At 33.0% G+C, this 12,483-nt stretch overlaps 1 protein-coding gene across 2 annotated transcripts in view; it reads left to right on the top strand.

Annotated features, from left to right (window-relative positions):
• Positions 1-8,082, top strand: part of raptor (regulatory associated protein of MTOR complex 1) — a 512,095-nt gene extending 504,013 nt beyond the window's left edge. For both annotated transcript variants that reach the window (XM_090406523.1, XM_090406522.1), the window contains one exon: positions 6,655-8,082. In XM_090406523.1, the coding sequence (XP_090262649.1) occupies positions 6,655-6,720 (66 nt within the window). In that variant the 3' untranslated portion in view covers positions 6,721-8,082. The remainder of the gene's footprint in view (positions 1-6,654) is intronic.
• Positions 8,083-12,483: the final 4,401 nt, after the last annotated feature.

Raw genomic sequence — 12,483 nt, 5'->3', positions numbered from 1 at the left:
GGGTCACAGTCACCTAAAGTCTCTCATGAAGTTTGGTGAATCTCAGTTGTGAACGTTTCTTGCAGCAAGAAAAACTTGATGATGACCCACACCTCTCTGCACTCTAATTTCTTCAAAACCTCTGACATGTCTTCTTATATTCCCTAAAAGAAAAAGAACAACTTATTACAGTTGATGAAACATGGAGGTTAAAGGGTTTTAAGATATGTTCTTTCTTGTCGTTATATCAGCTGCTTTAATATAATTTTTGTTCTAGGTGTTTATCAGAACTTTTCAGCCCTCTCGTATACTTAGTTCCCTCAAACTCTAATGGTGCACCCTACTGATCACTCAGCTATGACAAGACATGAGGAATTTTACTTATATTATATGACTAATTCTTCTGATTCATATTTTGAATGTAATAAACAGTCTTCTATACTCTTACTAAATGATGCTCATGTTGTAATAACAATGGGTAAAAGATATTGGAGGTTATATTAAATTCCAATTACCTTTATATATGTAAACTTTTTTAAGATATATACTATTGAAAAAAATCCACTATATACTTGAGAAAGTAATAACGTGTAGCTAGAGTACTGAATTATCTAAACCTTAGATAATCTAGGACTCCTGTGTGGCATAAATTAAAAAAAAAAAAACGTATAAGATTAAGCAAGCTGGAAGATTGCATGGTATGCAGAATATTTGAGTTCAGAATTCATCATCATCAAATTCCTGCCATGTACCCTCAAGGGTTGTACAGGATATGATACTACTACATGAAAAAAAACTACATCATTACTAATTTCCTATCTACAATTTTCCTGCAAATCAGTCTATTACTTATCAAGACTCCAACATTATCAGATCTTATATTTCTATCGTCTAAGGCACTTTGTACCATATCAATCCACCTATATCTTAGTTTTCCTCTGGGTCGTTTTCCTGCCAACCTGGCAGAGAACGCTTGTTTTGCTAATCTTTCCTTGCCTATTCTGTTTAAGTGACCATACCACCTGAGATTAGCTCTGATAATGCATTCCTGGATGCTGACAATGTCAAGTTCTTTCCTAATATCCTCGTTCTTAATATGATGTTGCCTCTAATCTTTCTCAGGACTCTCATATCTGCGGTCTCTCTAGTCTTTGATCAAGTGTTTTACTTCTGACCCAGCTCTCAGATCCATAAGTTAAAACTGGTTTGAACACTGTCTTGTATACAGCTAATTTAGTGTTCCGACTAATTTCTCTATTCCATATGAATTTATTCAGTTGACTTCCTACCATACCAGCTTTGTTGATTCTGTTGTCTATTTCCATATTTAATTTACCATCTTCACTAAAAATCGTGCCTAAATAGCTGAAATGTTTTACTTATTCCACAGGTTCCCCATTCAAAACACAGTTGACATTTTCAACAATTCTACCTATTTTCATTGTCTTTTTAATGCTGACCTTCATACCATATCTATTACAACAGTTATTCAATTTAGTCGGAGAATCTTGCAGACTTGTAGTGGATTTATTTAGAAGTATAACATCATCCTCATAAAGCAAAGAGCTGACATTAACATCTGCAATTTTGATATCATGTTTAATACCACTTTCCTTCATAATGTGATCCATATAGATAATGAATAACAGAGGGGGATAATGTACATCCTTGTCTCACACCAGATTTAACATTAAACCATCTTCCTGTACTTCCTTCAATTCTAACTGCTGACTTACAACTCAAATAAAGACTAAGTATTGCTTGATATAATGTCCCATTAACACCATATAACTGTAGCGTATTGAACAGCTTCTCTCTTGGCATCTTGTCATATGCCTTTTCCAAATCTACAAAACTTAAATACAGATCTTTGTTATATTCCCATGCTTTCTCGACTATTTGTCGTAAAGTGAAGATCTGATCCTGACAGCCTCTATTTGTCTTGAATTAAGCTTGTTCTTCACCAAGCTTTTCTTCAGAATTAAGGCTAATATATTTGCCAGCCTGGTTGATAGCATATTCACTATTCAAAAAACTGGTTGTGCGTTCTTGGGTATGGATGGTTGGCCTAAAAAAGAGCTTTCATAGGGCTTGTCTTGATTATTATTATTATTATTATTTTTTTTTTTTTTTTTTAAAAGGTTTATTTGCAGCCACTCTCTCCTCCCAAGTAATCTGACTTTTTTCATGATTCTTTCAAATGTATGGTTTAATTTGGGATAGACATGAAATATGAAGTGACGAATTCTTCAGTAATCCATCCATGAATTGTTTCATCCAAATTATTGTTTCAACAGTCTTCTGTATATCATTGTTTGAATATCTTCATATTTCTTTTTTGATCACTTCAGGCTTTTGGTAAGTAAAATGGAAGAAATGCACTGGACAAGGAAATTTATATGCCACTTAATAGGCACCTGTTACTGGGAGAAACTTATCAGAAATTGATGCCTAACCTGACTGTACACTTTTCTGTCATGTCTTTATTCCAGTTGAGCACCACATGAAAAATTGTCCAGCCTAGTACAGTAATACCATGGTAGGTTGGGAAGAGAGAGAGAAAAAAGAAACTTATAAACATTAAATCTGTGCATTACAATTAACCCAAAGTAAAGAATAAATTTAGTGAATTCTTATTTTAAAGTATATCAGTGGTTCTTAACCTTTATGAAGTCATGGAACACTTTTGATTATAAGAAAAATTTGGGGAATACCAAAAGAACCAAATCTTGGAGATTCAGTTGCAAACCTTGAAGAAAACCTGATTGATTCAGCCAGAGAGGCATGTGGTGAGGTTGTCTGCAAGGATAGAAAAATCAGAACTCTATGGTGGACACAGGAAGTTAAAGAGGCAGTGAAGGAAAAGAAGAAAGCATATCAAAAGTTCCTGGTAAATAAGTCAGCTTGTGCTCTTAGAGAATACAGAGACAAATGTAAGAAAGCTAAACACTGTGTAAAACTAGCTAAACAAAAGTCATGGGAGGACTTTGGCAAGAATATAGAAAATAAATATCAAGAAGGTGGCAAAATATTCTGGAGGATGTTGAAGAAGCTCAGAAATGGAGGAAAGAGTGCTGTAAAAGGAGTTAGAGATGATAAAGGTGAAATGAAAACGGGAGAAAAAGATATCCTTGAAGTATGGAGTAATTACTTCGAAAAATTGCTAAATGAAACAAGCAATGATAGCACAGTGGTAAAAATCACTCAACAGGGCATACAGTCAGGAATACATATCCATACTTGAAGTAGAAAAAACCATCAAAGGCTTGAAATGTGAGAAGGCAGCAGGAGTAGATGATGTTCGACCAGCATTTCTGGTCGAATATCATCATATGGTGGTATTCCACCATATATAAAAAGGGAAATAAAACTGAATGTGAGAATTACAGCGGTATTTCCCTACTGAATGTTCCGGGTATGATTTATGCCACTATACTTGAGAAACGGTTGAGAAGAATTGTGGAAGAAAGGCTTGGTGAAGAACAAGCTGGATTCAGGCCAAATAGAGGCTGTCAGGATCAGATCTTCACTTTACGACAATTAGTTGAGAAAGCATTGGAATATAACAAAGATCTGTATTTAAGTTTTGTCGATCTGGCATATGACAATGTTCCAAGAGAGAAGCTATTCAATACACTACAGTTATATGGTGTCAATGGGGCATTATATCAAGCAATACTTAGTCTTTATTTGAGTTTCAAGTCAGCAGTTAGAATTGAAGGAAATACAGGAAGATGGTTTAATGTTAAATCTGGTGTGAGACAAGGATGTACATTATCTATATGGATCACATTATGAAGGAAAGTGGTATTAAACATGATATCAGAATTGGAGATGTTAATGTTCAGTTCTTTGCTTTATGCAGACGATGTTATACTTCTAAATAAATCTGCTACAAGTCTGCGAGATTCCCTGACTAAATTGAATAACTGTTGTAATAGATATGGTATGAAGGTCAGCAATAAAAAGACAATGAAAATAGGTAGAATCGTTGAAAATGTCAACTGAGTTTTGAATGGGGAACCTGTGGAAAGTAAAACATTTCAGCTACTTAGGCAAGATTTTTAGTGAGGATGGTAAATTTAATATGGAAATAGATAACAGAATCAAGAAAGCTGGTATGGTAGGAAGTCAATTGAATAAATTCATATGGAATAAGAGAGAAAAATTAGTCGGAATACTAAATTAGCTGTATACAAGACAGTGTTCAAACCAGTTTTAACTTATGGATCTGAGAGTTGGGTCAGAAGTAAAACACTTGACGAAAGACTAGAGACTGCTGATATGAGGGTCCTGAGAAAGATTATAGTCATGAACAGATGGCATCAATGGGAATATCATATGATAATTCTAATTCAAATTAGAATTATGATATTAGAGATTAGAATATTATGAAAGAACTTGACATTGTCAGCATCCAGGAATGCGTTAGCAGATCTAATCTCAGGTGGTATGGTCACTTGAACAGAATGGGCAAGGGAAAATTAGCAAAACAAGTGTTCTCTGCCAGGTTGGCAGGAAAACGACTCAGAGGAAGACCAAAATATAGGTGGATTGATATGGTACAAAGTGCCTTAGATGATAGAAATATAAGATCTGATATTATTGGAGTCTTGACAAGTAACAGACTGATTTGGAGGAAAATTGTAGATTGGAAGTTAGTAATGATATAAATTTTTCATGTAGTACTATCATATCTTGTACACCCCTTGAAGCTACATGTCAGGAATTTGATGATGATGAAGTAACTTAATCTTTTCTTCCAATATTCTTAAATGTTCTGTTATAACTGAAATAATTCTCTCGACATTTTTATTATGGAGCGAAGGAAACAAATGTACTGTATTTTTTTTCTGATATGCGGTTTTTCCAGTTACTTTTTTCTGAAAAGTTGACAGTTTGTCAGTGGATGTCAAAATATTTTTATTTTTCCCTTGGAAACTTGTATTAATGCTATTTAAGTAATTAAAAATATCTGGTAAATATGCCATTTTAGCACACCAAATATCATTTTGAAGATTTAACATTTTACAAAATCATCTGTACCTTCATTTTGAAAAAAAGGTCAATAATTCATTCTTAAGTTCTAAAATTCGGAATAGCACTTTACCCCTGGATAACCATCTTATTTCAGTGTGCAAAAGCAAAGATTCGTACTTGGCTTCCATAGATATGGAAAGTTTTTTTAAAAAGGCATGCTTTTAAAGGTCTTGACTTGATGTTATTTACCGTATTTACAACTTGGTCTAGTACAGATTTTAATATTGCCGGTAATGTTTTTGAAACTATCGGTTCTTTGTGCAAAAAACAGTACGTAGATATAATATTTGAGTTTATTTCTTTGCAAGGGTAACAAATCCTTTAATAGAACCTACAATTGATCGAGCACTGTCCATACAAATTCCTACACGCAACTCCCATGAAATTTTAAAATTTTCTAAATGTGACGCAATAGTCAAAAACATCTTTCCTGTTGTACACTCGGTAAGTTCCCTGCAGCATAAAAATTGATTCACTATTATGTTTTCATTAATGAAACGAACGAATCCTAGTATATGTGGACTCGTCAATTTGTAAAGCAAAATATTGTTTGGAAAGTTTATTGGTAACTGTTTACTCAATATCATTTGATATATCTTTAATTTTATTTTTTATTGTATCACCTGAATGAGGAATTTTCATAATTTTTGCTTCGTTGCCCCTTATTGTGAAATAGTAAATAATGTTTACTATTTCACAACTTGCTGGTAAAATAAGACTCTGCTGTAGTATATGGTTTTAATTTTACAGCTATTAAGTCAGCTACCTTATATCATGCGAGTTGTGCCTTATCGGAGATTTTAAGCCTTTTCAAAATATTTTACTTTTTTAACTTGCATGTCCAACAATCTCTTGAAATAATCTTTAGTTTCTGAAGCAAGATTAGCATGCTTCATAGTAAAGTACCGTTTCAACTTAGCAGGAACCATTGCACTATTTGGATAGTTTTTCCGAGCTTACAAGACACTGGGGAATAGGACATTCTTCCTCATTGGTGCATATAAAACCGCAACTTAAATATTTGTCTGAATATTATTTCTTATTTTACTACATATGTGGTCTTCTGTATGAGACATATTTGCCTCAGAATCACGTTTTCATTTAATAATAAATTTATCCATTGTATGCTACTATGATGTTAGACAACCCACAAACCAAATATCTATTAAAAATGGACTGTGCGCTATTACAGTGTTACACAACACACAAACTAAAACAATCACTGAATTACGAAAAGAGATGGTCCTCCCTGCCCCTCTTGCAAACACATGACCTATAAATGATATTCTATTGGTTTAGAAGTCAACTCCTTCATTTCTGTATATACTGTTGGCAGGAGACACTAGTTGTTAGGATCAGAGTATCCAATTACACTCAGAACTGTCATGTGACATCTTTCACTGGCAGAACACTTGTAACCAGTTCGCGGAACACAAGTGTTCCTGGGAACACCGGTTAAGAACCACTGGTCTATAAGAATGTAATTTTATTAAGTTAAAAAAGGAAAAAAAAAAATGTAAACTACAATATTGGAGATATCCTTTGTTTTACTTGACATGCTACATTAAATATTGAGTGTTATCACTTTTCATTTCCCATCAAGATATTTTCTTACAGATGTAACTTTAATTTTAGGCTCAGTTAGCAGCTGGCAGTATGGATTCCTTCATTTCTGTATATAGTGTTGGTAGGAGACACTAGACCATCAATCATTTTGGTCATGTAATATTACACATTGGTGGACCAATGTTCCTTTTGGCTAGTTAGGCATCCACATCACTGTATCCCTCCAAAGTGCCCAGATGCCTCAACATGTACAGTCACTGTAATCAGTGTAGTCACTATGTACAATCTGTAGATTTTAGGAGAGTCATGTACAGTAATGACAGTATTCAATTAGTATGATTAGCGCCTTCGGTTTCATGTATTAACAATCAGTTTTGAGCAACTGTTGCATTTTCTTCTGATAAAAGAATATCCAATTTGGTATAAAGACTTTGTTAATTTTATACGCAGTATGGACAAAAAAAAATTTACATAGACCGTAATTATGTAATGTGAAAAATGAATTTTTATTTGTGATGGAGAATTTTATGTATGAGTCATTTCTAAAGTCATTATTAAAGATTAAATTTCATGTAATTATTTCATATTAAGGTGTAATTTCAAGTATTAAAAGTATTTGTGATAATATTATTGGAAATATGATTGGACATCCTGTGCAATCAAGAGGCTTAAAAAAAAAAATAACCTCATAGTTGCTCAATAAGGATTCTAAAGAACTTTGAAAGTGTGTATTTTGCATTTCTTGCAAGTTGTTAATGGTTCTTCATATAGCAGAAACTAAACTGTAATTTCAAGATAAATGAATTTATTTCCTGTCAGTGAGATAGGCATTTCTAAACAGTGCAGTTTAGAATTAGAAAAATTAATAACTACTTGAAAGTTTCACACTTGGTATATATGTCAAAGGGAATTGAATTTCTTTATTTTGAAAGATTTTTTCTTTTCTCTGTCATTATTTCTTGTTAAATATCAACCTCAAACTTTGTGTCATTATAAGGGTTTTAGAGGCATATTTGAATTTATGACACTCCACTTGATTAGCAGACTTTTTAGTTTAATATTTTAGTATTTTTGGTATATTTCAAAGTAATATGACTTTAAATGACCCTTAGAACATTAAGTGTGAGAAAATTTGTTGCATTATAATTGAAATATAAACCATATTTGATTTCATTTTTTTCACTATATGTATATATACCTAAGTAGTGCCTTTTGTAATGTGTCAATAGTGGCAAAATGGTTTCGCAGTTCTGAAATATAAACATGGATGCATGCATAATGCAATTAACACTTTTCCTTACAAACTGTAGAACAAGCTGCAGAAAGTACCTGGCATATAGATTTTATCTATTTTATTGTAACAATCATTTGAACAAGCTAGAAAATTTAATACTGTATATAAAAATAAGCCATATATTAAATATATATGACAGAGTAGCATGAAAGTGCTGAAGACAAGTTGAATGTAAATAAAAATGAGAAGATCATGAAAATCTTTATGCATTGTTTGGTCTGAATCTTTAATATATTTTGAATAACACAAATCAAAGTGAACATTCTTTTGTTCATGTCATGTTGCAAGTAAGTCCAACTTGTGGATTTTTTTTTTTTTTTTCCATTTATTATCCAAGCAGAAAAGCTTTCCATATTTAACTCCAATCCACAATTCAGTAAAAATATAGTGATACATCATGCTTTTATATATATGCACATACATACCTAACTTCTGCTTTTGAGTTAGGTCATATGTTAAAGAGGTTACTGCTTACAGTGAAGAGTCAGTAGGTTGAAAAGCATCTCATTGTGAAACCTCCTAATGCATTGAGGTTAGGCAACCTTACACGTGTTAATGACATTTTTATTATGGTAGATACTTGGGATTCTGCATGATGAATTTAACTTTTCTCAGTAAATAACTGAAAAGCATAATTATGAATATATAGTAGATATGCCTATGGTAAACACTATTTTAATCCCACCATTACAAACATTGAAAGCTCAAAGCCTTTAAAGTAACAAACTGGTTTCCTAACAAATGACATCACAATCAGTAGACAAAGTAAATGAGGAGAAATTGTACATTGATAACAGAACAGAGTTCATGAATGGTAGAAATCATACATAAACAATGTATGAAATGGCTGGAAACAGAAAAAGGAAATTGCAGGAGAGCATATATTCACAACAAAATGTTCCAAAAATAAAGGGACACAAAACAGCATGTGAAAAAGTACAAATATAAAGAGTAATGGGAGACATTTAAAAAGGCATATTTTTATTTAAAAAATCTAGAAGAGTTTTATTATAACAACTAGAAATTATTAGAAAAAGAGCACTAAATTATATTTAAAAAAGTAGAATTAATGTTTAAATTTCAGAATTTTTCATTAGCTTAAATTAATGTCAATTACCTAAAATTTTCATAATGAAACTAAATATGTGAAGACAACTTAAAATCAAAGCTTTGGTTGTAGGATATGATAATGCTACATGAAAAAGTTACATCATTACTAACTTCCTACTGATAATATGTTATCTGTCAAGATTGCAATATTATCAAATCTTATATTTCTTTCTTTTAAGGCACTTTTACTGTATCAATCCACCTAGATCTTGATTGTCCTCAGAGTCTTTTTCTTTCCATCCTTTTCTCTCCCATCGTCTGCATAAAGCAAAGAGCTGACATTAACATCTCCAATTTTGATATCATGTTTAATACCACTTTCCTTCATAATGTGATCCATATAAATAATGAATAACAGAGGGGATAATGTACATCCTTGTCTCACACCAGATTTAACATTAAACCATCTTCCTGTACTTCCTTTAATTCTAACTGCTGACTTAGAACTCAAATAAAGACTAAGTATTGCTTGATATAATGCCCCATTGACACCATATAACTGTAGCATATTGAATAGCTTATCTCTTGGCACCTTGTCACATGCCTTTTCCAAATCGACAAAACTTAAATATAGGTCTTTGTTATATTCCCATGCTTTCTCGACTATTTGTCGTGAAGTGAAAATATGAGCCTGGCAGCTTCTATTTGGCCTGAATCCAGCTTGTTCTTCACCAAGCTTTTTTTCCACAATTCTTCTCAACCGTTTCTCAAGTATACTTGCATAGATCTTGCCAGGAGCCCTCAGTAGGGAAATACCTCTGTAATTCTCACATTCAGTTTTATTTCTTTTTATATATGGGTACTATGAGAGCTCTACTCCAATCATCGGGAATTCGTCCCTCTGTCCACGCTTTCTGAACTATGCAGTGCAGCCACTGTAAGACTTTTATACCACCATACTTCAGCATTTCTGGTCGAATATCATCTACTCCTGCTGCCTTTCAAAATTTCAAGCCTTTGATGGCTTTTTCTACTTCAAGCATGGATATGTATTCCTGACTGCATGCCTACTCAGTGTTTTTTACCACTGTGCTGTCATCACTGCTTGTTTCATTTAGCAAATTTTCAAAGTAATTACTCCATACTTCAAGGATATCTTTTTCTCCCGTTTTCATTTCACCTTTATCATCTCTAACTCCTTTTACAGCACTCTTTCCTCATTCCTAAGCTTCTTCAACAACCTCCAGAATATTTTGCCACTTTCTTGATATTTATTTTCTATATTTTTGCTAAAGACCTCCCATGACTTTTGTTTAGATAGTTTTACACAGTGTTTAGCATTCTTGCATTTGGAGTTCTGATTTTTCTATCCTTGCAGACAACTTCACCACATGCCTCTCTAGCTGAATCAATCAGGGCTTTCTTCAAAACTTGCCACTGAATCTCGAAGGTTTGATTCCTGTTCTCAAACTCTTTAATTTTTTCTTCAATAATCTTTGTGTATTTTAGTCTATAGTTCACATCTGAGAGCTGCTCAACTTTTATTCGCTTTAAAACTTTCTTACACATCATTCTTTTCAAAATGAAATTCAGTTTTATCCTGCTCAAGACTAAATAGTGATTACTTCCAATTTCAAATCCTCTGTAAGTTAAAATTGATTTCAACACTGTCTTGTGTATAGCTAGGTTATGGTTTTGATCAATTTCTCTCTTATTCTATATGAATTTATTTAGATGCCTTCATACAATATTAGCTTTGCTAATTTGGTATGAAGTATGCTAATTGTGTTGTCTATTTACAAATTTAATTTGTCATCTCACTAAAAATTGTTCATAAATAGCTGAAATGTTCAACCTACTCCACAGGTTCTCCATTCAGGATGCAGTTGATGTTTTCTATGTTTCTGCCTATTTTCATTGTCTTATTGCTAATTTTCATACCATTTATTTATTTTTTATTTATATTTTTTTTTATTCAGTGTATTCGGGGAATACTATCCGCGCAGTTAGCGGAGTGGTTACATGCTCCATAACCATATGTCTGGGAAAGGAGTGTCATGCGTTCAATTCTCGCCGTTGACATGAGGAACTAAGGATCTTTTTCAGACATAGCCAAGTTAGTTTGGTCTTGGGTGTGGACTGCAGGGTTTTTCTCCCCAGTTTATCCTGGGTTTTTCCTCCCGCAATGCAGGCAAACTGGTCTTAAGAACACACTGCTTCACGGACAATTACACATGATTGAGTGTGGTGATAACGATCCCCACCTCGTAGTGAGGTATGAAACCCCAAAATGGGAGTCCAAGGACCTACATGGGGCTGTTGTGTCAAAGAAGTAGTAGTCTGGGAATACTGCAGTACTGGATTTATTCCGTAATATGACATCATTGAGACTTTCCTTATAATGTGATCCATATAGATGACTGATAGTGGAGATAATGTACACTCTTATATCACACCTGATTTAACATCAAACCATTTTCATGTACTTCTTTCAATTCTGACTGCTGACTTGCAACTCAAATATAGACTGAGCATTGCTTGATATAGTTTCCTGTTTACACCACATAACTGTATCATTTTCAGCAGCATTCTGCTTGGCACCTTGTCATCTGCCTTTTCCAGATCTACAAAACTTAAATACAGATCCCTGTTATATTTCCATGAGTTCTGAACTGTTTGTCTTAAAGTGAAAACTGATCCTAACAACCATGATTTGGCCTGAATCAAACCAGTCTCAAGTATACTTGCATAAATCTTGCCAGGAATATTCAGTAAACAAATTCCTCTGTAATTCTCACATTCAGTTTTATTTCCCATTTTATCGATGGGTAGTACTGTTAAATTATAATATTAGTTTATAATTTAATTATTAATTGACGTCGAATTCACCATTTTAATATTCTACGTCTATTATCAACTTTGTATTATCTCTATCAACCACACCTTTGTTATTCTTTTACACGTGAACCTTACGCCTAACTTACTTCTTCTGCTTTACTCAGTCATAACTATAATCTGCTTAAGATAGACCTCTCTGTTAATCCCTTATAATTTTCTTTATGTTCCCACTGTTAGTGAATGACCTTTGTTATTAGTCTGTTCACGATAAACAGGTTCTCAAGTTCCCAACTCTCAAACTATGCAATTAGAAAAATTTATTTGTTTAATGACTGCGTCATTCTAATTCATATATATGGCTTGAGAATTAAAGTATGAAACATAGGCAAGATCAAATTTAACGTACACAATTTCTTATAGCTAGTTGTGATTTGATTAAAAATTAGCGAGCCTGCAAGCTTGTTTGATTAAAAATCACCACGATTTTAATCAAAATCGTGATTTGATTAAAAATCGTGGTGATTTTTAATCAAACAAGCTTGCAGGTTCGCTAATTTTTTGGAGACAGTGCATTGGCAATAGATCAGGCAAGATAGTTATATAAACAAAACATTTTATTTTGATCTTAGTATGAAACTACAAATCACAATGTAAGAGGGAGAAAATCTTTCTCAACCTAGTCATATACACATTAACTGCAACATACAATTAACTTT

Source organism: Typopeltis vanoorti, chromosome 16 (assembly GCF_054136105.1).
Source record: "Typopeltis vanoorti isolate ZY-2024b chromosome 16, IOZ_Tvanoo_1.0, whole genome shotgun sequence".
NCBI lineage: Eukaryota > Metazoa > Arthropoda > Arachnida > Uropygi > Thelyphonidae > Typopeltis > Typopeltis vanoorti.
Note: the sequence above shows the minus strand (reverse complement) of the source record. Positions and strands in the feature narration are given on the sequence as shown.